Raw genomic sequence first — 25,661 nt, 5'->3', positions numbered from 1 at the left:
GCCCTTTAATATATATTTATATATATATACTTATCTTTTTAAACTAATTAAAAACCATATTTTTTCGTTTGTTTGATTACATTTAGGTCAAGTTACCAGGTATAGTGAGGGCTACTTTGTCGGGAGCATGACTTTTCATTTCATTTAGTGTGTGAAATGGTGGTGATGTTGTGCTTTTCAGGTGGTTAAAACTATCAAATAAATCATTACATAATCTTTTACCGTTTCGACGAACCTACATCATGTTTACTTTGTTTTTTGACAACTTAAAAAACCTGGGAAATCAACAATATCAGAAGCACTGTATTAGATATGTCATCTAATTCAAGTACTTTTATGAACTTATATTTAATTACTCTTTTGGTATTGATTAATATTTTCATTAAAATGTTTCCTTTGTTTTATTTATGGACCTTAATCCCAACAGTTATTTACTGTACATAGATGCGTTTTTTCTTTGCTAAATTTCCGCTGCACATGTGAACCCTGTGTCCATTAGCTCCTAAAGGAAGGTACCATAATCAGGGTCTAAAGGTTTTGTTAATACCTAAATCATTAGTGAACTACAATAGTTCAAGATCATAAGTAAGCCTTTTTACGGTAGGGGGTGACATGACCAAAGGGGAATGAACCTACATTAAGCATGTGCTCCGCCAATAAATGACAACCTTTCACCTTACCTAGATCGAAACCATCGGGAAGCTTAGAGGCACGAGGCGTCTGTAATCGCGAATTTGAATATGTAAGCACGATCTTTTTCGTGCGCTTTACGATAACGTCCCGGCGGTGAAAAGCAAACGTGGCTCCGTTAAAGAATGTACACTGAAAACGCGAAGGCTTATAAGTTAGTTTCAAACCAACGGTCAAATGCAAAAGAAACAACTAGATTGCATAATGCTACCATTCGTAGCACCAACCTACACACAGGTGCTTAAAAGGATCTTTAAATGATGACCGACGTCTAAATCGCTGTGGCCGCAGAGATAACTAAGGTTGTCTACGCGCATTCTGCACAAAAGTTAAGATAAGATCTTAAAGATGTTAAAGTACGCACAGGACACGCGCAAGCAACGAGATAAGAGAACAAGTCCCTGTATCTTTTATACAGGTCAAAAGCACTCTTTTTAATTATTAAAAAAAAAGGTTAAAAGTTTTGAATTTTTATAAGGCAACAGCACTAAGTGAGGTGATGTTGATGCGGAGGTTCAACTTTGTTTTCCTTCATTGTTATTATAATGTTATTATTATGTTATTGTTTATATTTTTTATAATATTTAATTTTGATTTTATTATATTTTTATTATATTTAATTCTGATGGTGTTGTTAAACTACAATATATGCCGATTACATAGCAGGCGCCCCTATCATAATTTTCATTAGATATTATGTTAATAGCTACCAATGCATTAACATAATTATCCACGCAAATTGTCATAAGTAGGCAATTTATGTTTACAGTAAGATTTATTTATCCACTTATTTTTGTAAATAATAGTTTCTATTTTCCAATAGTGAGTTGCGTTCATTTTTTCTCTGCGGTTTTTTTTGTTTGTTTGTCTTGTACGTGTACTTTGATATACTTTTACTCGTTTGAAAAGACTCAGAGACTTCAAGTCAACGTTGAAAGGTTTTTATACCCTAACAAGCAATTAGTAGTCCAAACTTTACCGACTAAGTTAACACCCTGATTTGCAGCATACATGAAAAAACTAAAAAAAGCGATTGACGATTATCTAAACTGGAAAATATAGGTTGAGTTTTACCCCTTGACAGTAGGAAACTCTAAATGCTCTGTATGACCCAACGTCGAATGATGAAGAAAAATTACAAGTTGAACAAAGTAAAAGGGTCAAGGAAGGACTTGAAATAATTTAACATAGAAATTCCTGCCGTTAGAGTAACTCTTAAAAAGTAACTGATGGATAGAAAATTTGATACAAGCGAAATTATAGCCTCCCTTCCAGATAAAATTTGATAACTTACTTGAGCGTAAAAAGTAACACAACTATGGATTTTAAAATTTTTAGAAAATATATAAAAACAGCTCGTTTTTATTTTGCTCTCCTAGGCGAACTTAACTAAGTATTACTTAAAATAGATAAATTTATGAAATGCGGAAGATTCATAATATCATACTTTGCACCAGTGAAATGGCAGAGGTTTGGCAAGTTATTTGCAATCGTTCTGAGAGGTAATGTGAGCGGGAAGCAACATCAAAGTTCGAAAAGAAGAAGGATAACTCTAAATCTCGCAATATTAACATTTTTCTGCAATCTTGCCCAGCTTAAGGGTTTTCAACTAAAACAATTTGCATATTATCCCGATGAATCTACAAGTGCAAAAGCACCTGGTTAGCCATGAGCCCTCCTTAACTGTCACAGTGTGGTGCTTCCATTCCCACATTCCCAAAGGCTCATATCGCTTCTTGGGGGGATCTGTACTTTTTAGAGTAACCAGCTGCACGAGCGAACTTCCCGGTGCTGGTGATCTTTCGAAAACTATACACTGGTACATTACGATATGACCCTTTGGGAAATAATTAGTGCACTTTCCTGGCCTGAATCTCCAAAGCCCTTGCTTGGCTACCAATAACACATGTAACCAATAGGGGTAGTAATTACCCCATCTAAGGTCAAAGCCATGTCCCTAACGCGATAATGAGGAATGAAAAGGGTAGCTAGGCACCAGAAAGCTTGTAATCCCCCATGGCCCCATAAAACGCAATAAGGGAATGGATTTCACGAATTTCACTCATAAGTGAGGATTCCAATAATATGTGTTTTTGAAGCTTTCCTCTATTCACATGGCTTCGCTGCTCCAGTCATGGCTCTTATAGGCATGAAGCACATAATATTACGGCTTTTCTATATAAAATTTCTTAGAGGCTCTTTTAAGTCATCAAGTCATCAGATATCTTTATTGGATAGGGAGACTCATTGCTTCAATTAAGTCTATTTCTTGACGCCTATACTCCTTAGCGGTGGAGTCGAGGTTGGTTTCCCAATCCGGGATTGCGTAGTATGCTAATTTATCAGCCAACTTTTACAAACGCCGCTCCAACAGATTTCCGGGTCTCTGGTGGAGCATTTTCCCATACACAGCATCCCAGTTTAAAAATAAAGCCAAGTAACCTCCGAACCCGTTGACAACAACCGTCGGTGCTCGCGGAAATTCTTCTTGAGCCTCTATCCCATTTTCATCAATGAAGGTAACGACCTGGGAATGGTATACGTGGAGGGGTTTAGAAATATTAAAGCGTCTTCATGAACCACTTTCCTCTTTTCTCTTTCGCAAAGGTGAGAGATTGTTTGCATTGCTTTGTCTTTAATTCCGCAGCTTCAAATGCAGCATTTTAATTACGGCATATTAGGAGACTTACTCGCGAGAAATAATTCTACTTATTTTCTACATCTCTTCGTGTCCACTACTAATTAGTTTGCGCATAATGCCTCTCAAGGTTTCATCTTCGTCACAACTACATTCACACCAAAGATTTAGTTCAACGATAATTCATTAATTACCTGTTTTTAACTCTTAGTCTGTGGGAGAGTCGGAGGACGAGGTGCTTTGGGTCTGGACCCGGTTGCCTCTTTGTGAACGGGCGTGGTTACTAATATGTTGGAGCGTAGTAATTTCCAACTTTGTCATCAAGTTGCTTTTTACACACCTCTTCGGCGTTCATTTTTTTCGATTTGTTAAATCTTCTAAAATAAAATGTCAAAAATTCATTAACCCTAGTTATTATAAAAAGGAATGTTTTTTTAAAAACAAGGGGTAACTGACACTACGAATTCCGCTGCAAAATAAAAACATACTTAAATTTAGCTTTTAAGACAAATAAAAGACATTCCAAATATATTCTTAACTCTGGAGCAGGTTTTCATGAAGACAACCACTACTCAAAAAATATTTAAATATCTAAGAGTATGTACGTGGAGTAACTGAAAAAGCTTTAGCAACAGGCGAAGGCCTTTATTAAGATGGCATGCGCTATTTATCACACCGATAGTAATTAACTCCTGGGAAAACTGTGTATCCAGAGAGACTATAGCGTTTGACCAAGCAGTGTGGCTCGTGGGGTAATGTGTTGGCACGAACCGCTCCCGGGATGCAGGCGGGCTACTCTCTAGAGATAGCAATTTAAAATACCACTACATAAAAAAAAAGGTTTTAACCGAAAAGAACATATGTATAAAATATTGTTGCAGCAACGAGATACTAGCCAACTTGTTTACAAAATTTATCGCAAGAAGAATATTTATAAAACTTAAGAACAAACTCTTCGATAAGCGTTATTAATTGTGAAGGGTTAGAAAGTTTAAATAAAAAGATCCCAGTACATGATTATGAGCGCAAATTGCCATAATTAGGCAATATTTATGATTATAATGAATTGATTTCTCCATCATTTAATTTTGTTTATCTGCGCATTGTTTTCGAGGTGCCCTTTGCGTGTGCTCATCCTATATACCTGTACTTGATGAAGGTTTCATGAAAATGTATATAACCTAACAGCTTCAGCCTTTCACTTAACACATATTATAAGCAATAATTTTATATAAGTTTTACTCTATATATTGTGTCTTTCAAACCTCTTTTTTTAAAAAGTAATTATATTATGATTGTAGAACTTGTTTGAACGTAACCGCCTCATTAAAGCTTAAGATGACATACAAATGATGTAAAGCTGATACCTGTAATCATTATAACTCGGAAATTTTTAATTTTATTTTTACTCTTTGTTGTTCCTTTGCGCGTCTATTAAGTAGTCAATAGCTCTGTATAAAGGTAAAAAAAAGTAACAGAGTAAAAACCAGCCTTACTAGATTGTCTCGCACTCGTTTTTTAGAGGTCAAAGCCACCTTAAGAGCACGAAATAAAGACATATACTAAACCTTAGACTAAACTTTTCTTTAGCCACCACCCCAATAAAAATGGTAACTTAAAAGCCTTTAGTATACACTCTAAGGACAATAATATTATAATGTTTTAGTCATTCTGAAATATTGGTAGTAGTTATCGCGAAAAATTAATTTAAAAGGTTCCGCTTCTTACATTTGGAGTTAACTTAACCTATATTACCAGTCATATTTTTTTATTCTCTGTCAATGGTCTTTAAAATAGCATCGTAGTCAACAAATGCGTAAAAAAAGTAAAATTATTGTATTACAAGTGCAGAGAAATAAATATAAAATATGAAGAGTATGAAAGTTTTTCTTTAAAGTGGGTATAAGTTGATCTAGTGGAAAGAGCTCGTTTATTTTTACTATCCCATCACATTTTCGTATTTTAATTAAACTTGCTGGATAGAAAATGTAATAATAAAAAAACCTAGTGAACAATAAAGGATAAACTTGTTAGCACCATATCAGACTTGTATATAATATGTATAAGTATAAAATAGATAAATAAATCAGGACATAAATAACCTTTCAAGGATGTACAACAAAAGGAGAGCACGGAGCAAATCTTTGGTGGCGTATGCTTTACACTCGATTTAAACTCCACCACGCCTAAATTCATATGTATCTCGAGGAGACAATTTTATTGAGTTTCCTACATTTACGTATCTGTACAAGTAGGAAGTTTTTTTATTATTTTCTGTCAATTTAATTTATTTATTTAGAGTAGATGTAAAATTAAAGTATTTAACTATCTGTAAATTTTTTTAATTAGCCACTAAAACTATATTTAATTATAATTAGCGACTAAATATTACAATTAAATAGATGTTAGCTTTAATTGGTTATAAAAATATTAGTATATGCTATGGGAGCGGTTGATTCTCAACTATGACTGCCTTACTTTCCGGGCCATTTAATTTAGTTAAGTTTGTCTTACAGGGTTAAACAATAAAGTAAAGTATAATTTATTCCAAATTTAATATGGCGTTAGCCAAAGCTTAGAGGCACTAATAATTAATTTGCTCTTAAGCCCCCTGTGTAGAACAGCACCGGCCACATACTTTATAATTATTAAGTATTGTGCTTTCACACTCATCCCTTAACTGCATTTAAAAGTTAATTTATTTTTGTGTTATAGCAAAATTTTTTTAAAACATCTGATACGAGTTAAGAAAAATCCATGATGTCTCTTGGTCAGTGCAGGGTTAGCTAAATGTATATAGCCTTTGTGAGACCTGGGTAAATGTTTATTTTTAAAAATTTCTTAATAATGTGGTAGCTATAGCGAAGTTAGCATGGTGGCCTCCTAATAACTGCCTCCAAAAATATTTACCCACAATAGGTTTATATTTATACATCAACCCTTTAACGGGCAAAACTCTTTGGATTAAAAGACATTTGTTTTACGTTCACTGTTAACTAAATTTACCACCTCTTCATATTTTGTTGATTGCTGGCTAATCCGTCAGAACATAGTACTCAAACTTAGCAGAGGTTGTTTCAGAGCCCGAGCCTGTCGTTTAGGGTCAAGTTGCAGAAACCTACACGCAAATTGAAACTAGGCAACAAGTGATAAACATAGTAACCAGTAAACTATAAGGGGTTACAGAGTAGTTACCAAGACGAAAAACTCTCTGTCTTTTGTCAAGTTGATAAAGCGCCTGATAGCCTGGAACTATAAAAGAAAATTTTATATCTACTAACAATCAAGATGAGACAATTAAAAATAGACGTTAAAAAATAAGTAAACTTTCACCTTGTGAAATAAGTTTTTAAATGCGGTTGAGCATTTTTAAGTAATAATTTATAGGGTGAAAATTTATTTTTTTTCATCATGCCTGCAGGGGTCATTTGGGGGTTATAGTGAAGGTTTAGGTGTATGACGAGTAACATATTTAGTATTAATGTTAACGCCATCATGCTGGTCCTCCGCTTCGTTCGCTCTTTTTACCAGTTCAAATGTCGTTGCACTTACAGTTTTAGGGTTGAAGCCTTAATGCATGATTTTATTAACAAACAAGAAGATATTGATGAGTTATCTTTCACTAAAAATGTGGCGCGATCAAATGAAACTGTGGATATAAAGAGAAAACGATTGAAATATCAAGGCAAATATAGAGGCATTCTTGAGTCCAGTTTGCTGTTATCAAATTTTTGTGACACCAAAATCCCCGAGTTGAACGAGTACTGTTTCTTATAATCATAACGATACTTAATTGTTTTATATAAAACTACTTTATTTTTAAGGGAGGAGTTAAACGATTTAGATAGGTTGCTTAGCGAGAATGACTGGGATATATACAGCTGGATAACTGGAAGGGCCCCTTTACCTGAGGTTCATAAAACAACAGTATTCGAGAAGGTACTTTTTATTAGATACGGTTATTTAGTTTTAAATCAAACCCAACACTGATACTTGGTGTAAAGAATAGTATTCTTAATAAATATTACACTCGTAGACTACATACCCTTTGTTCAAATTAAGAGGTCACAATTTGAACGTACAAGCCCGAATAATCTTAGTTTGCTTCTTATAGTAATTTAATTCCCCTATTTTACTTTATTGACGACTTAAAAAAAGTACCTACTTTATAAAGTAGTGCACATAATTATTAGCTTATATTGGTGACGAAAAGTATTGCGTGTATATAAGATAATAATAGAGCCATTCTAATAGCATTGATGCTGATATATTTATTGTTTTATGCAGATCAACCATTTTAGTAAAAATGAACTTAAAAGCGTGTTGAAGAAAATGAATCTTCAGTGAAAAGTTTGTTTATTTTCTTATTAATTAATCTGTTCTTTGTTTAAAATAAACTATATACTCTTTCTACTCCGTTTACCTACTGTACTAAACGCCGACAGAATTTTTTTGATCATTTTTTTAAAGTGTAATTAAGTTGAAATGTTTCATTATGTTTATTTTTATTATATGCTGGGGTACTTAGCTTCTTTAATCTGTACTATAAACCAATCTTTTGCAATTCTTTTAAACGTGAGATAATTTAGCTACTAACTATAACCACTCCTGGGCTAATAGAGTTTCTGTTTTTAGCACAGAAGTTATCCTGAAAAGGTTGCCAAATTTAGGTCTACTTACTTTTTCTTATCTTTAAAACTATGAGGTAGTCGTTAAGAGGCTAAGATGCACGGTTTTGCGTCTGAGTATGGGCAGCGGGATCGAGGATGGCAAATAATAGGCGTAGCACCCTAAACGAAGAACTAAGACTCGATACTGTGCGTAAATCATTTGGAAAAGTTATGCTGCAACCATTAGTAACGAAAACTTTTTAAAGGAGATAAATAAGCAGTGCAAAAAATTGCAAGTAAACTAATTTTTATTAACGACGGTGCCTAGGCTCGATCGAGTTAAAAAACTCCGAATGCTCGAGCTCTCAAACAGGAGTGATCTCAAATATAACACAAATAGCTTTCACGGTGTCACTACTTTCTTGACATTAAGGACTCGCGCTTACGCGCATCACGAATGGCTCCTCACCCATGGCTTGTAAATAAGGTCACTCGCCAGCAGGCGATTAGTGTGCTTGGCTAGCCTGTCGTAAAGGACGTTGGCATTACGTTGAAGACGACGTCTAAAGGGCCCAACTGATGGTTACTGGTGAAGGGCTGCATTCCCCACAAACCATGGCGCATTTGTCATCAAGCGCAGCAATTTATTCTGTCACACTTGTAATGCCGACGCTATTGCAGTAAACTCGTAGACCTAGGCAGCAGACGCGTATGTCCTTATTAACTGGAAGTAAGAAATATACTACTACCGTTTGTTTTGCAGAGGAAGCTTGCTCTTGCCGCATAGTAAAGGGTAAAGCGCCTTAATTGCTGCCTTAAACTTCGCCACTAGATAGTCCACGTGAGGCCGCCAAGAACATTTGTTGTCAGCGATGATTTCCAAGTATTTCGCTTGACAACACCACGGGGTCTTTACGCCAACAAGGGGACCCTCTTCTTAGAATTAAAAGCGCTTTGCTCTTCATCGCATTTATAGAAACTTTCCAATTACAAAACCAGTCAGCAAGGGCGTCAAGATAGCATAGCGCGGTGGGAGACTTCGACGAGGAGTAAAGACCGTATCATCGGCGCAGAGGACAATTCGTGTGTGTCGATTTGAAGGCAAGGGCAAGTCGCTTATATAAATTGCAAATAAAGAGGACAAAAGAAGGAATCCCTGAGTGGTCCCTGCGGTCAGAGATCGCAGCGGCGACTGTGCGCCTCCCGCGCGCCTACTGAAGATGCGGCCATTTAGATAAAACTTCAGCACTTTGTAAAGGTCATAAGGGGCGGATAACGAGCGCAGTTTTTGCAGCAGGCCTTCATGCCAAACTTGATCAAACGCTTTTTTAACGTCAAGGAAGACTGCGCCTGTGGCCTTCTTAAAGTTAAAAGCGCGAGGTGTTCCTTTCAGTTAAGCGGAGTAACTGCTGGGCCATCGAGTGCCCTTGCCGATATACAAATTGAAACTCCTTCTAGGCGTCCCGAGCATCAACCATCTCTCTTAGAGGGCGCAGTAAAACGGCCTCACCCACTTTGACCACCGCTCACTGGAGATTTATGGGTTGGTACTTGCTAGTTGCTGATTTCGGTTTAAGTGTCTTGGGCAGCATTATAACGGCCGCCATCTTCTATCGGATCGGAAAGGCGCCAAGAACCATCGCAGATTTTTACTAGCAGACACAGATAATTATCCTTGTTAATGGCAATTTCTTCAGCATCTCATTGGTGATACCATAGGGGCCAGGCGCTACGGCGAATACGCTAGAAGCTTGCCAACATTAACTAGCTCAAGTGATTCGTGAACATCGGGAAGGGGTAGGCTCAGTCAAGGGAGCACATCATTGGCAGTGAAGAGGGTAGCTGGCTTGTTTTTGGGTAGCAAGGAGGTTAACGAAAAGAGTAGCCTTATCTGCAGCGCTCTCGGCCACTATATTTCCCTTCACGAAGGGACGATAGTGGTGCGAATCCCCGATTTCTAATCTTTATAACAAATTTCCAAAGGAGGAGGAGCAATTGCTGTTACTTGATTCAGAGATATTGTGCAGCTTGGCCTCCCATTTATTGTTAAACTGGGCCATTAGCTTCTTTCTTATGCACCTGTGCGGTCGAATCAAGCGCAAGTTTGTCTTCGGCGCTCTGCGACATGGTCGCACGGATAAGATGTCGGCGTTGGCAGATAAGTGTTTTTAGTTCGTCCAGGGCGGTACGTTACTTCACGAATAATCGTGGCAGTAGTGTGAGCCATGTTCAGAGCGCTTTCGAATAAGGCGACAGCATCATCCAGCAGGGCGGGAGTAGAAGGTAATGACGTACACAGCGGGAGCATGACTCTCGTCCCAGTTGGTAAAAAATGCGGGTGATAGTCTTCGGTGTAATCTTCGTCACCTAATTCGAGAATAACTGGAAGATGATCGGAGGAAAGCTCGTGGAGCTCTCTCCTCGCTTTTGTGAGACGTATGTCTTAAGTATGTCTATATCCAATACGTCCATTGTGCCTGTCGCCGCCGAGTGTATTAGTTGCTGGGGACCTAGCATGCACAGCTCGTGCTCATTAGCATAGACCTCAAGGATGTGGTCATTCAGATGAAAGGGTCCTTGTAATTAAAATCTCCGCACAAAACAGAAGAGGAGTCACTCGCAAAGATGACGTCCAAATGGAAGGACGGTAGTAGATTCCGAGGGAATTTGTAAAAAGCGATCACAGCCACGGGCCCCTGGCCGACCGTACAAAGAAAAATTCCACTGCCCCGAGGCTTTGCAGAGTTGGCAGAGAAATCGAGTGATAAATGCTCAGTTTTACTAAGACAGCCACGACCTCGCCGCGTGCATCGATTTGGTCTTGGCGATACGTAACAAAGTTGCACAGGTTAAATGCGATGTTAGGAAGGAGGTAGTCTCGTTTGATAACGCACATATCAATTCTTTCACGTTGTAACAGCTCCTAGAACTCATGTTCCTTAATCTGAAAACCATTCGCATTCCAGAAAATAGTCGAATGTAATAACGCGCCTTTGGTTTAGAAAAGCATTGCAAAAACAGATTCTAATCCTGTCACAGTTTCAAGAATGCTAGATAAACCCGTCGTTAAAATTGCTAACACCTTCCGTGATGTCTGTGGTTGTTGCTGTTACTGATCAGTTTTCGTGAACAGTAGCTTTAGAAACTAACAGAATAGTGGACGGGACTTGATGAGGTTCTGTCCTCCAACGGGACGCGTAAGAGAACCCCGGAGTAACCGTGTTGTTTGTAGTAAGCACCGACGGAGTGGACTTAGCGAGTTGGTTGGCTACTTTCTGCGGATAGTACTTGCAGCTTTGATAATTAGCGGCCTGCGCTTCACCGCAATATTTGCATAAGTAGCAGGGCTATTTCTTGTTTTCGTGCATAGGACTGTCAAGTGGCCCATGCCACTTTCACGCATCGAAAGAACGCAGTGCAAAAGCTTGCGGAGATGCACAAAGTTCTGACAACGATGGCACTGGCCAACGCAATTACTCTTCCTATGTTCCTCCACTCGAATTTGATGAGGAATAGTCCTCAGTACTAACACCTTTTGTCTCTCAATTCAGTGTATACATATACCAAAACTAGTGGTGATGACGTTATTCCGCTCGCCATCCCAGAGGGGTGTGATAATTGCGCGTGCAGGTTCACCTCGACGGGGGGGATATCAAGGTCGCAATAAATTCTACGACTAACAAATTTGTGGCTTGTGTTCAAGTAAGTGATAGCAAAATGTTGTAATTCTTGCTTGCGCAATATCGCTATAAATGCAAGGTATTCTTGAGCTGTTGTCGAAAATATTTTATTTCCAAGGCGCCTATTCCCTTGACTTAGGGATCATGGCACCGTTGGATTGCAAAAGTTGTACAAGCAAGGGTCACTTTTGTTTTTCGCAAAGGGTAATAGGAGGATTTTCTCTTTATAAGTTTACTAGTTTTCAGGGGGAGTTCTGCAGTAGATGGTCATTCTTTTAATAAAGAAACAATGTCAGAAGCGCTGTCCATCTCTATCTCTACTGTGTCTTGTAGAGCTTTTGTGGCTTCTCTGAGTCTCTATTGATTTCAATTTGCCGTCACTCTTAATGGGGATCAGGGGGTCAGGGGGGAACTTACTACTACCATTACTATTAACAATATTTCTATTTTTATTACTGCATATATTTTTATTACTATTAGTGTGGTTGCTAACTATTATATTATAAATAATGACGACAGTATGGGAATTAGTCATAAAGTTATTGCTACTACTACTAATATCCTTCATATTAGCTCTCTTCCTGTGACCACACTCGCTTTTAGTAACCTTTAGAATCTCGCTATCTTCCAGTACTACTCCGGAAGTATCAGATTGATCTAGAAATTTTAAGGCTGGAAAATACATTGTGGTTGCTAGTTGTATCATCAAAAGGCTCCTTTCGTCTTTTAGACTTACTTTTTCCCTTTATTTTATAGTATTTTCAAGAAGTTTGCCTGTGTAGAGCCTAACTCTTTTCTGAGTTCTTCATTAATAGTCAAGTTAGTAATGAATGCTCGAAGTTCTACTTCAGAGGACAGACTCATAATTAATATAAAGATAAATAATACTTTTTTTAAAAAATAAAGGTTAAAAGGAAGAAAAAAAAATTTAAAAAAATAAATGTGGTAAGTATATAATATATATAAGGTCTGCAATATAAGGTCAGTAAATGTAATTTTCGGAGTTTAAGTTTTCTCAAATGTTTAAGTATATTTTGAATAAGTCGCTAAAAAAGTAAGTAAAATAAATACCACAAATTCTAAGAAGTTAGGTGGGCGGGCCAAAGTCACATCTCGGCGGTTACAGCCAAAAAAAAAAATTTCCACAGAGTTAGTGGTAATTCCTCATTTAAAAGACTTCTAAACGGAAGGGGTAACCAGAGTCCAGCAAAAATGGTAACTAGGAGTTACTCCTTCACGCCTAGTTATAGAAGGGAGCTTCTTTAAAAAAATTAGCGTCGCTGCAGTTTTGAAGGGGACAGTATCAACAAAGAAAGTGTAAAGACAACGGTTAAAAGTTCTTCTTAAACTTACTTGGTAGAAGTTATTTATGGTTGTAAAAACTAGTTAGCTACTCATTTGGCACGCTTAAAAGGAAAACGGAAGGATACCAAAATAACCAGTGCAAAAAGAGGTTTTCAGCTTCCCCAAAAATAAAATTATAGACGCTTTTGTAGTAAGTTACCTGAAGTGAATTAATTATGTGCGTGGATAAATCGAAATTCCGGTAAGTACTTAAAAAAAAACTGAAGCCAGCAATTTAGATTTTTGGGGTTAAGAAAAGCTGAGGAAGAAAGGAAGATGCGATTAATGTGCCTTTATTAAAGTAAAGTTGAGCAACCCCGAATATGAGGAATAGCGAGTGAACTTAGCACAGCAATTTTAAATTTGTACCTTACTTTTAAAACTTACTCCCCCGAAGGTATTAATAACCTTTTTTCTACGGGACATTAAAGTTAATGGTTCCTCTTCTTTACTTCTGCCATTTTTCTAGAAGCCGACTAGATGCTTTAGTAGCTTAAATATTATTGGGTGTATACTGACCAGAATTTTAAGACTTAGGAAATCTATTATCCCCTTTTCTTTGCATTTTCAACATGGTAGAAAATCCGTTATTACTCTCTTCACTCATTTCAAAATTAAACTCAGTAAATCATTTACTTTACTTTTTTGACAGCCTTATAAAAAAGACGCGCTTTTCCAACATTTACGTTTATAACCCCACAAGCCACTCTGTCTTCTTTAACGTAAACTAGACGTTCAAGCCCTGTTACTTTATAGGAGGATTAACATAACTCTAAGGGGCACAGCTCACTGTATCCATCCATCTGTTATTGTCAAAGCTTAAATTATTAGCAAGGTTTCTTCCCTTTTCTAGTGTACTAAAATCTCTGATGCCTCGGACTTAAAATCTTGTAGATTCTAGACCCAAGGCACTTTCTTGCACAATAGAAACTAAATGAAAGGATAACTAGAGATGAGATAGTAAAGCACTGTGCAAGTCGACCGCCTATTTTTAAGTAACTAAATAAAAAAATAAAACTTGTGTAGCTTGTCCATCTTATTCTCCCCATTTTTTTTGTGTTTGTCAGGGCTTTGCGCCTTCATTATGGAAGCTTGGCGTTGGTCTAGAGCGCGTTTCTGGTTAAGTTAGTAAGAAAACTTAGTAGTGTAGAGGACCACTAAGTAAATAGTTTATTATAGAAGATTATAAACAGATTAAGACTTCTTTATTTAAAACAATTTCAATTTATTTTCTTAAGCTCTTACGATGCTCGATCAACTTTTGTAAATCATTGACTTAAACATGTGTATCCCTAACTCATCGGAACCCTATCCATACAGACTCTTCACATATCGAAATGGAAGAACTGTTAGCCGTATCCTGCTTCGGCCTGGCAAGAGTAGAATTTATAAGTTGGTCGTCAAAAAATTTTAGCGTTGTCAGACAAAAAATATTCTGCTTCCTCTAGCCCAAAGTCAATTAGCTTCTCTTTGCTATGCTTGTTAAGGTCTTGTCGTGCGTTGCATACTTCCAATGATATTTCAGGCTCAATACTCACGTGTTCTGTTCACTGGCATACTTGTACACTGGTTTTTTTAATACATGACCATTATTTCATCCGTAGTCATATAGGAGGTTTAAACATTTCCGAGCTTCAAAAACTTCCCACGCTCTCTCATAACCACCTTACGTTTTTGAACTCTAGTCACTTGAGGCGATTCCAATTCCATGAAACTCTTACTATCAAGTGCCAACTTAAATTATATATTCTTAGGGTCAGTTGCTTAGTTTAACAGGTCACACTCTCCCTGATCACGAATTGTAAAGTATTATTTCATTATTAACATCAGTAATACCTGTTACGACGTTTCTTCCTTACGCCTATACAAAAGTTTAAATTCACTACTCTGTAATACCTTATCTTCCATGTATCTGTCTTCACTCAGCAGCATAAATATAAAATCTTCTATTTCTCACCTACCAATAACTCAAACTCTCTATAAGACCAAAATCATTAATCATTAACAAATATATACATCCCTTTTTTTTACGGTTTATTTTACCTTTTCTAGTAATTTTTTCCCCCTCCAAAAACGGACCTGTCTTTTAAAATTCTTAAACCCCTCTCTCTCACAAACTGTCTCCCACGCAATCTACTGGCGTTCCGCAGCTGCCTTCACTTCTGTAGGAATTTTAGCACACGCATAACAACTGTTTCTGTATTACTATTACACAAGCTATAAGTCTTCGATAATTTGTATATATAGACAGAAAAGTAATGTATAGATAATATAAAGTATATTATGGATAATAAAGTGATATAATATAAGAAAGTCGAAGTACTAGAAAGCACTGTAAATTTATTTGATCATTACAGACTCCAAGCGCACCAAACCCACCGCACAATTAACAGAAAAAGAAGACTGCAGCTGGTGTGCGAATCACACTTATATAATCACATGTGGTCTTTCCTCATACAGTAAATACTATGCAAACCGTATCGATTTGGTTTGTAGTCACTCGAAAACTTAGCTTGTTCAGTGGCGCAAAGTAATTTATATATAAATTTAGCTTATTAGCGTTACTTGTCGTTCGCAAAACCTGTAGCTTTTAATTAAATAGCACATAATGGGTACTCTTCCAAAGGCCTTTTCATTTCAAATCCTTCACCGGTCATCAAAATCACTGTTCGTTTTTATGCTGTTTTTATGCTGTTTTTTTTGCTTGAATTTATACTAAATTTTTTTTTGTTCTTAATGTCGTAGAGCACGAGTCGGTAAAATTAGTACTTTACACGGCGATATACATACACCTTCTTTTGTCAGTGTTGGAACAAACGCTTCTGTAAAAGGACTTACCTCTCAGCAAATTTTAAGTACTAATTTAGAGTTACTATTTTGGTAAATTTCCTTTGCAAGAACTCTTTTGTATCTCCATTTCTGTAATCCTTTACGTTTAGCAACACCTTTCATCTTCTGGTTCATCCCGGTGTGGATACCATTCAGCAAGCCGTAATGGCGCTTTAAATTTTTTTATACCGATTTCTTATATAATTTATTTATACCTTATTTACTACTAAAGGGTGGTATTCACAGATTTATGAATTATAAAGGACCCATCATTACTGATAGTGGTGGTTTCCAGGTTCAGTAAATACTCTTTTTTTGTTAAATAATTTAGTAGGTCTTTTAGGTTTTTTCTTTGCGACGAGAACCTTTAGGTATGTATTTTTTTGTTAAGCTGGCTTGTGGGCCTTTGGGACTTTATACATTTTTATATATTAATCTTTTAGTTGAAATTTGTTATATGCCTTCAAATGATTTTAGTTTTTTTTAAATCTGCAAGTGTATTATAATACTCTTTGGCTACTAGAAATCTTTTAATATAGTACTTTTTAATAAAGTTTATTTTAAATATATTAGTACAACTTGTACTTTTCTCAAGGATTAGTGATAAATATTTATAATCTCCATATTAATCGTTCTATTATTTAGTTTTTATATGGAGTTGTTTCTTTATGAGAAGTTAACCTTATTTCCCAGCATTCGTCGCCTTCTATAAAATTGTTATCTTATTTTTATTGAAGTCACTTCTGTTTTACTTTTTAAATTTTCAAGGAGGTTTTAAGAAATCTTCTAAGAATGTCAAATATAATAATAATTTAGTTGTTAAAATATCTGAGGAAGGCGTAGTTTTTCGTTCGTACAGGTCGCTCTCTTCCTCCTTTTAATTTTGTTTATAATTAGAACTTTTAGCGCGACAGAAACGGTTCGCACATTTTTTTAACACCGGAAAGTTCGATTCAAGCACAAAAGAAAATCAAAAGCGACATTATTGTATCTTTTGACGAACTGCCGTGCGTTGCTGCTTCTTGTGATCAACTTTTGAGCTCCTTTGAACGAACACACCGCTGGGAAATCCGTTCTTTGAAAGAACATTTGAAATCTCCTGAAAATCAAGCCATTTATTCGGTATTGTCTTCTTTAAGGTGCTCGTCAGTTAAACTTTTTTTCGTTCAATTTTTTTTTAGGTAATTCACGGAGGCGTGGATATATCTTTAAGAGAAAAAAGTATAAATTTACTTTGTTCTGAGCCTTTTGATGGCCATTCTATAGGTTAGCTTAACTATTTTATAAAGATATAATTTTTATAAAGTTTTGCACTTTTATAATTTTTTTTTTAAGGTGGTAGTTTAGGTCAAACTAAAGAAGAAATGATAAAACTTTTGCGTGGACTGTCAGTAATGCTCCCGCGTGATAAGGTATTTCTCTGAGATTTTTATTTTACAAAATGATCTTGGGACTCACGTACCAGCCCTGTCATCTTCTGGGCGTGGGAGATATCTTTTGCATCACCAACACCGTCGGCTTTGGTATCGATACTTACGACTCAAGCTTCCCTACTAAGCTCGCTCGGCACGGTCGCCTGCTAGTGCGGTATTGCTCTCTCTTGTCCGCCAATCCGATATTCCGTAAACTTTGTAAGGCCGATAGAGACGGTTGCATCAATATAAAGTCGACGGCATTTCTAAATGATTTTGGACCTATAGAAAGAGGCTGCCTTTGTTTTACTTGCGCGAACCACTCGTAAGTCTGATATTTATCGGTGTCGTTACATGGGTGGCTAATAAGGTGTCCTTGCAGGCGCTCATACGTCCATCACTTATTTAAGGCCAACGAGCTCACCGCATTGACTCTCGCGTCTATCCATAATGTTCACTTTATGGTTTCTTCTTTTGTTTTTCGGTTTCTAAATATATTCTTTTTGACTTTTTTATTAATCAGTGCGCGTTTATGAGCCAGTTAAGGGAAAAGATCCTCAACGACGAAATATAGTGAAGCACTGAAAAAGAAATTTACTCTCAACTTTATTAATAAAAAAAAATGTCAATAAATTTACTTTGTCTTTTGCGTAGAAGATGTGCATTTCTATAACTTCTTTTTGTGACGCTCGTATTTTTAAGTTTCTTTTGCATCGCTAGTAAAAAAAAAGCGAGGAGCCATTGGAATGCCTATTTTTTGTTGTTCGTATTGTTAAGCAACTATTGGTGTGAAGGAGTTGTAACTAACACGAAAATCTAAATCACATTTTTATATATATCTACACTTTCATCATGCTATGTATTTTTTTAATAGCTTCGTCAGTGTTTAATATTTTATACTACGTAAAAAAACTTTTTCAATCTTATTAAAATATTTTATATATTGTTAGTTAGAACCCCCTGCTCGCGTAGTCTCTCGAGTTGACTGTAGTCCTTAAAACATTACATTGATGTAAAGAGAGGTAGCAAGTTCAGTAAATAGACATGGAAGATGGAAGAAACTCAGCTTGCAGTTCATTCGTATAACAATACAACCAACCCCTCCCCCCGCTCACCAACACCACCACCAAATGCGCTCAGGGCATCACACCCCTTCTAGTTGCGCGAATGCACACGGAGAACATCGCCATTGGCAAACGGAAGAAGCAATCGTCACCACTAGTTTTGGTATATGTATACACTGAATTGAGAGACAAAAGGTGTTAGTACTGAGGACTATTCCTCATCAAATTCGAGTGGAGGAACATAGGAAGAGTAATTGCGTTGGCCAGTGCCATCGTTGTCAGAACTTTGTGCATCTCCGCAAGCTTTTGCACTGCGTTCTTTCGATGCGTGAAAGTGGCATGGGCCACTTGACAGTCCTATGCACGAAAACAAGAAATAGCCCTGCTACTTATGCAAATATTGCGGTGAAGCGCAGGCCGCTAATTATCAAAGCTGCAAGTACTATCCGCAGAAAGTAGCCAACCAACTCGCTAAGTCCACTCCGTCGGTGCTTACTACAAACAACACGGTTACTCCGGGGTTCTCTTACGCGTCCCGTTGGAGGACAGAACCTCATCAAGTCCCGTCCACTATTCTGTTAGTTTCTAAAGCTACTGTTCACGAAAACTGATCAGTAACAGCAACAACCACAGACATCACGGAAGGTGTTAGCAATTTTAACGACGGGTTTATCTAGCATTCTTGAAACTGTGACAGGATTAGAATCTGTTTTTGCAATGCTTTTCTAAACCAAAGGCGCGTTATTACATTCGACTATTTTCTGGAATGCGAATGGTTTTCAGATTAAGGAACATGAGTTCTAGGAGCTGTTACAACGTGAAAGAATTGATATGTGCGTTATCAAACGAGACTACCTCCTTCCTAACATCGCATTTAACCTGTGCAACTTTGTTACGTATCGCCAAGACCAAATCGATGCACGCGGCGAGGTCGTGGCTGTCTTAGTAAAACTGAGCATTTATCACTCGATTTCTCTGCCAACTCTGCAAAGCCTCGGGGCAGTGGAATTTTTCTTTGTACGGTCGGCCAGGGGCCCGTGGCTGTGATCGCTTTTTACAAATTCCCTCGGAATCTACTACCGTCCTTCCATTTGGACGTCATCTTTGCGAGTGACTCCTCTTCTGTTTTGTGCGGAGATTTTAATTACAAGGACCCTTTCATCTGAATGACCACATCCTTGAGGTCTATGCTAATGAGCACGAGCTGTGCATGCTAGGTCCCCAGCAACTAATACACTCGGCGGCGACAGGCACAATGGACGTATTGGATATAGACATACTTAAGACATACGTCTCACAAAAGCGAGGAGAGAGCTCCACGAGCTTTCCTCCGATCATCTTCCAGTTATTCTCGAATTAGGTGACGAAGATTACACCGAAGACTATCACCCGCATTTTTTACCAACTGGGACGAGAGTCATGCTCCCGCTGTGTACGTCATTACCTTCTACTCCCGCCCTGCTGGATGATGCTGTCGCCTTATTCGAAAGCGCTCTGAACATGGCTCACACTACTGCCACGATTATTCGTGAAGTAACGTACCGCCCTGGACGAACTAAAAACACTTATCTGCCAACGCCGACATCTTATCCGTGCGACCATGTCGCAGAGCGCCGAAGACAAACTTGCGCTTGATTCGACCGCACAGGTGCATAAGAAAGAAGCTAATGGCCCAGTTTAACAATAAATGGGAGGCCAAGCTGCACAATATCTCTGAATCAAGTAACAGCAATTGCTCCTCCTCCTTTGGAAATTTGTTATAAAGATTAGAAATCGGGGATTCGCACCACTATCGTCCCTTCGTGAAGGGAAATATAGTGGCCGAGAGCGCTGCAGATAAGGCTACTCTTTTCGTTAACCTCCTTGCTACCCAAAAACAAGCCAGCTACCCTCTTCACTGCCAATGATGTGCTCCCTTGACTGAGCCTACCCCTTCCCGATGTTCACGAATCACTTGAGCTAGTTAATGTTGGCAAGCTTCTAGCGTATTCGCCGTAGCGCCTGGCCCCTATGGTATCACCAATGAGATGCTGAAGAAATTGCCATTAACAAGGATAATTATCTGTGTCTGCTAGTAAAAATCTGCGATGGTTCTTGGCGCCTTTCCGATCCGATAGAAGATGGCGGCCGTTATAATGCTGCCCAAGACACTTAAACCGAAATCAGCAACTAGCAAGTACCAACCCATAAATCTCCAGTGAGCGGTGGTCAAAGTGGGTGAGGCCGTTTTACTGCGCCCTCTAAGAGAGATGGTTGATGCTCGGGACGCCTAGAAGGAGTTTCAATTTGTATATCGGCAAGGGCACTCGATGGCCCAGCAGTTACTCCGCTTAACTGAAAGGAACACCTCGCGCTTTTAACTTTAAGAAGGCCACAGGCGCAGTCTTCCTTGACGTTAAAAAAGCGTTTGATCAAGTTTGGCATGAAGGCCTGCTGCAAAAACTGCGCTCGTTATCCGCCCCTTATGACCTTTACAAAGTGCTGAAGTTTTATCTAAATGGCCGCATCTTCAGTAGGCGCGCGGGAGGCGCACAGTCGCCGCTGCGATCTCTGACCGCAGGGACCACTCAGGGATTCCTTCTTTTGTCCTCTTTATTTGCAATTTATATAAGCGACTTGCCCTTGCCTTCAAATCGACACACACGAATTGTCCTCTGCGCCGATGATACGGTCTTTACTCCTCGTCGAAGTCTCCCACCGCGCTATGCTATCTTGACGCCCTTGCTGACTGGTTTTGTAATTGGAAAGTTTCTATAAATGCGATGAAGAGCAAAGCGCTTTTAATTCTAAGAAGAGGGTCCCCTTGTTGGCGTAAAGACCCCGTGGTGTTGTCAAGCGAAATACTTGGAAATCATCGCTGACAACAAATGTTCTTGGCGGCCTCACGTGGACTATCTAGTGGCGAAGTTTAAGGCAGCAATTAAGGCGCTTTACCCTTTACTATGCGGCAAGAGCAAGCTTCCTCTGCAAAACAAACGGTAGTAGTATATTTCTTACTTCCAGTTAATAAGGACATACGCGTCTGCTGCCTAGGTCTACGAGTTTACTGCAATAGCGTCGGCATTACAAGTGTGACAGAATAAATTGCTGCGCTTGATGACAAATGCGCCATGGTTTGTGGGGAATGCAGCCCTTCACCAGTAACCATCAGTTGGGCCCTTTAGACGTCGTCTTCAACGTAATGCCAACGTCCTTTACGACAGGCTAGCCAAGCACACTAATCGCCTGCTGGCGAGTGACCTTATTTACAAGCCATGGGTGAGGAGCCATTCGTGATGCGCGTAAGCGCGAGTCCTTAATGTCAAGAAAGTAGTGACACCGTGAAAGCTATTTGTGTTATATTTGAGATCACTCCTGTTTGAGAGCTCGAGCATTCGGAGTTTTTTAACTCGATCGAGCCTAGGCACTGTCGTTAATAAATAAATGAATGGTAATGATAAAAACTTATGATTGTTTACCTATATTAAAATATTATCATCTCTATTATTCAAAAATTAAGATATTATTAATATATATGATTTCTTCGGGTTAAAGGTTTTTATAGTCAACGCCCAGAAAAAACCCATCTTCTGGTACACTGAAAGGATTAGATCATAATTTTTAATGTTTTACTCCACTTCCAAGGCAGCAGCTATTCTGCCCAGCTCCGCCCTACCTTTTGATTTAACTGTTACTTAAGCAAGTAAATTTTGTCTGTTTCAGTCGTATCATTACTATTAAACAGTTTCACTTACGTGAATTCTTCCCAATTTTCCCAAGTTTTAGCTATAAATAATATTAAACACGTTTGTTTTTTTTTTGATTTCCATTTCTAATTTATACTGTTCGCTAACTTTAACCGATATTACCCATGTTCAAATATGTCAATCACTTGGGCAGGCCCTTTCCATTCTTCTCCTTAAACTTTGCAGTCTGGGTACTTACTATATATTAGGTCACCAACTTTTATACTTTCAGAAACTAGCTGCTTATCAATTTTTTTACTAAGACTTATTCTATAGGGAAATCGCATGATGGTAAAGTTTCATAAAGTTTAAAGACAAATTTTTCATGTTTTCCAAGTAACAGCACACCCTTTGGAAATATATAGTCAACTACGTTCAGTTTGACCTTCGCCTTCCTCTGATTAGTAACAGTTCAACAGAGGCTACATCATAGTTGTAATGGATAGTCCGCCCCCTCCCAAAGAATATATATATAAACATCTGAGTTTTATATATTCTTATAAGAGCTTTCCAGCCCGAACTTTACAGCAAATGAAACCGCTTTCTGCGCTTGAATCTACAAGAACTTGCTTATACCATGTACGACACCGTCCTAACTGCTTTCTGTACACTTATAATACTTACGAAAAGAGTTATCGCCGATATTATAACTTTTCCTAGTTCCACCTCTACAACATCTACTACCATTACTACTATAATTTTTTGTTCTACTAGTGTAAATAAATTTAATATCACTACTTTAACAAACACTATTATCCTCTAAAACTTTCATAACCGTATTCTTTCTGTTCTCAGATCTTCCTGAGTTTTTCCGCCCTTAAAACTACTGCACATACTTCAGCGTTAAAATATTTTGTACTTTTTATCTTTCAGAGGAGGAGCTAATGATTTCAAGGTTTCCACCATTTCTTTAACGGAAGATCTTGGTTTACCATTTAACTTAGACGCATCCACATTTTTATAATGCTCTTCCACTGCGTCGCGCACTTAAAAAAAAATTTAGTTTATCGTTCGCTAATGAGGGCCCCAAGTACTTCAAAGCCTCCTGGTGTCTTAATATCTTCTCTTTGGATTCGCAAATCTTCCTTGAAAGCTTCAACTTCTCCCTTAATCAATCCGAATATCTCCAATTTTGGTTATTAGGTGTTCGTCTCAAATTACGCTGCTGCTCACACTAAGTTAGCAAAAGAGTTTCAGCTAGATGCTTCTAACACATTTTGACCACTTTTAACAGTACTTTATTGCGAATAAATTAGTAAAATATTTATCGGTTGGTCCGTTTAATTTAATTTCTTACGTTTTATAAAATTCCGAATAACTATTCAAACCCCTAGGACCAACCTTTTTGCAAAAAAAAATCTTGAGCGTTCGTCCATCTCAAACTTAATTTTTGTAAAGTTTTTGATTAATAAAGCAAAGGGTTCTTTTTTCTGTTTGGAATTTTAGCTGTTAATCGCTTGTTGAATTTTTTGCCCTGGCTCGCCTCATGTCCACGGTCTAACAGTTTAAAAAAAGATTGAAAAGGGAGGGTTCAAAGGAAAACCTGGTATATCTTGGCACTATGTTTAACTTAAGGCTCCACCGTTGAGCCGTTGGTTGCTTGTGAATAATCAGGAATCAATTCCGAAATAGTACCTATAGCCTTAAAACCACAACAGAATTTATCCTTTAATTGAGAGCCTTGACTTTATTGTCTTCCGACACAATTTGCCCTATATGACCGGATAGCCAAGCTCATATACGAGTCATGGGATAGAGCACGTCGCGCTTTAAGAGCAAGTTTTTATGTTCCATAGAGGAAAAAATTTCAAGAAATTATCGATCTATGACTCGATCTAGCACTAGGAAAAGTCATTTGTAATTATATAATTAATAAAAATTTAAAGTTTTTTTTAATAATTTTTTACATATATATATACTAAATTATTAATATTATTACCACAAAACTGTGAAGTCAAGTGATATTAGCACTTATTATGAGGACTCGAGATAGAATAAAAGAACCGCACACACAATCGGGTGAAAATTAGTGCTTTATCTCAAAAATTAAAAATAGCTGTATACAACCATTGCTTTTGATACGAAAGGAATTAGTTAAACTCGAAAATTATTGCAAATAGAAGAAATATAAGCCAAAAGCGGTAATATATACAGAGATTCGCACGTTAAAAAAACAATGAAGCTAAATAAGACCACAGGGTGGCTAAAAGAAGACCTTAAAAAATGTACTTTGGCTTAAAACACATTTACACCTGATAAGCAGCTATATAATGTAACATAGTTATAAATAAAGAAATATTTGCAAGTAAATTAAAATTTTTATACCAAATCCGTAAGTCTGCAAACTTTATTACGAGGAATCTCTTATAATTATTAAAAAATAATTAAAAAAAAATTTATAATAGTACAGGCAAACTAGATGTTAAAGATTAAAAACTTTTATACATGTACAAACTACGCCGTACAAGTAGAAGCAAAAGTAACCAACGTGCTTTTTAAAAAACTTGGAAAATATTGTATATTCGTTCGACGAGATTCTATAAAATTGATATGTACATATCAGTAATTAGAGAAAGTAGTGAAAAAAAATATATAAACAATAACTTTGCTAAGAAAGTAAAAATAAATTAGTAAAAGAAAATTTGATAAGTATAATTAAAGCACAACTTTTTCTAGACGCCTAAATTGGCTTAAATTTTGAAGGTTATTAATTAAAGAACTTCTGGTACTTTTAGCTGTTGTTAGTTTTAATCAGGTAGAAACCTGAAAATTCCCGACTGTGTAAAAAGTTTCTCAGTGCTTTATTACAAAAAATTGTTTGTTAGTAGCTAAGATCTTAGTGAATACGTTTTTTGTATCACTGTTCAAGTTAACAGTAGACAATCTTAGTAGGCTGGTCAACCCATTGGTACACTGTGGTTGTTAATTCATTAATCCACACAATACTACTGATTAAATTCAACTCATCTTAACCTATGATTAAAGTATGTATGTTTATTCTAAAAAATCACTAAAAAGAATTTTACTTTAGTAGAACAAAACACTCTAAAACGCTAATTAATTTATTTTACTAAAATAGAAAAAAAAAAGAGAATACTTATAGTATAATAATTTTTTATTGAAAAAAAATTTGTTTGTCCAGAGTCAACTCACTACAAAAAAATTTACCATTATCAAAGTATCATCGTTTCGTGCACGCTCTTTCTTACCTCTTACAAAGCCTATCGCGGTGTACAACGATATAGCCTAATCGCCAATTTTTAAGCTAATTCTCGTGATAGTGTAATTCTAGAATAATTATTAATAGTAATTTATGAATTTGCTTAAGTTTTAAGCATCCCAACGCTGTTAGTTTAGCGATTCTGTAGACCCTCTGAAAACTATTAAAAAAGGGACCTTACATTTAGTTACGTAGTCGATTTCTGGGTTACCAAAGAGCTGTAAGGCAAGCTTAAAAAGATCGACTAAAGTCAACAACCGCTACTATGGATTTATAAAATCCCTTTACCCATAAAGTTTAAGCGAAAGACTCTCCAAAACTTAGAAATTATAAAGGAAACAATAAAAGGAAGAAAAAGTAGAATGGTTGGCATATAAGCTCTCTAACCTTCAAAACAGTGCAACTATTGGATTGACAGACTATAAACTTGCTATATATTAAAAAAAAAG

General features: G+C 37.1%; 1 protein-coding gene and 2 long non-coding RNA genes across 7 annotated transcripts; all 3 read left to right on the top strand.

The window, feature by feature from the left end:
• Positions 1 to 1,564: 1,564 nt before the first annotated feature.
• On the top strand, positions 1,565 to 3,704 carry LOC135120685 (uncharacterized). The gene is made up of 3 exons (XR_010278686.1): positions 1,565 to 3,297; positions 3,372 to 3,458; positions 3,540 to 3,704. It is a non-coding gene; the product is annotated as an uncharacterized LOC135120685 (long non-coding RNA).
• A 3,157-nt stretch (positions 3,705 to 6,861) lies between these two features.
• Positions 6,862 to 7,671, top strand: LOC135120661 (uncharacterized). Its single transcript, XR_010278681.1, has 3 exons — positions 6,862 to 7,089; positions 7,153 to 7,267; positions 7,616 to 7,671. It is a non-coding gene; the product is annotated as an uncharacterized LOC135120661 (long non-coding RNA).
• A 7,789-nt stretch (positions 7,672 to 15,460) lies between these two features.
• LOC135120690 (queuine tRNA-ribosyltransferase-like) lies at positions 15,461 to 17,799 on the top strand. 5 transcript variants are annotated; one of them, XM_064045032.1, is made up of 13 exons: positions 15,478 to 15,492; positions 15,550 to 15,629; positions 15,708 to 15,842; positions 15,902 to 15,953; positions 16,024 to 16,086; positions 16,135 to 16,162; positions 16,689 to 16,913; positions 16,973 to 17,057; positions 17,127 to 17,203; positions 17,257 to 17,378; positions 17,436 to 17,528; positions 17,586 to 17,667; positions 17,727 to 17,799. In XM_064045032.1, exons 9-13 carry the CDS (start codon positions 17,156 to 17,158, stop codon positions 17,775 to 17,777), a joined length of 396 nt encoding a protein of 131 aa, XP_063901102.1. In that variant the 5' UTR covers positions 15,478 to 15,492; positions 15,550 to 15,629; positions 15,708 to 15,842; positions 15,902 to 15,953; positions 16,024 to 16,086; positions 16,135 to 16,162; positions 16,689 to 16,913; positions 16,973 to 17,057; positions 17,127 to 17,155; the 3' UTR covers positions 17,778 to 17,799. The 5 variants fall into 5 exon arrangements, 2 of the variants coding, with proteins under 2 accessions (XP_063901102.1, XP_063901103.1); XM_064045033.1 differs by having other exon boundaries at positions 16,024 to 16,162; XR_010278689.1 differs by lacking the exons at positions 17,586 to 17,667; positions 17,727 to 17,799 and having other exon boundaries at positions 15,461 to 15,492; positions 15,565 to 15,629; positions 17,428 to 17,499.
• The last annotated feature ends 7,862 nt before the right edge of the window (positions 17,800 to 25,661 follow it).

The sequence above is a fragment of the Zophobas morio genome, unplaced genomic scaffold (genome assembly GCF_036711695.1).
Source record: "Zophobas morio isolate AGI-343-1 ecotype UQ-CSIRO unplaced genomic scaffold, CSIRO_AGI_Zmor_V1 ptg000407l, whole genome shotgun sequence".
In the NCBI taxonomy this organism is placed as follows: domain Eukaryota; kingdom Metazoa; phylum Arthropoda; class Insecta; order Coleoptera; family Tenebrionidae; genus Zophobas; species Zophobas morio.
Note: the sequence above shows the minus strand (reverse complement) of the source record. Positions and strands in the feature narration are given on the sequence as shown.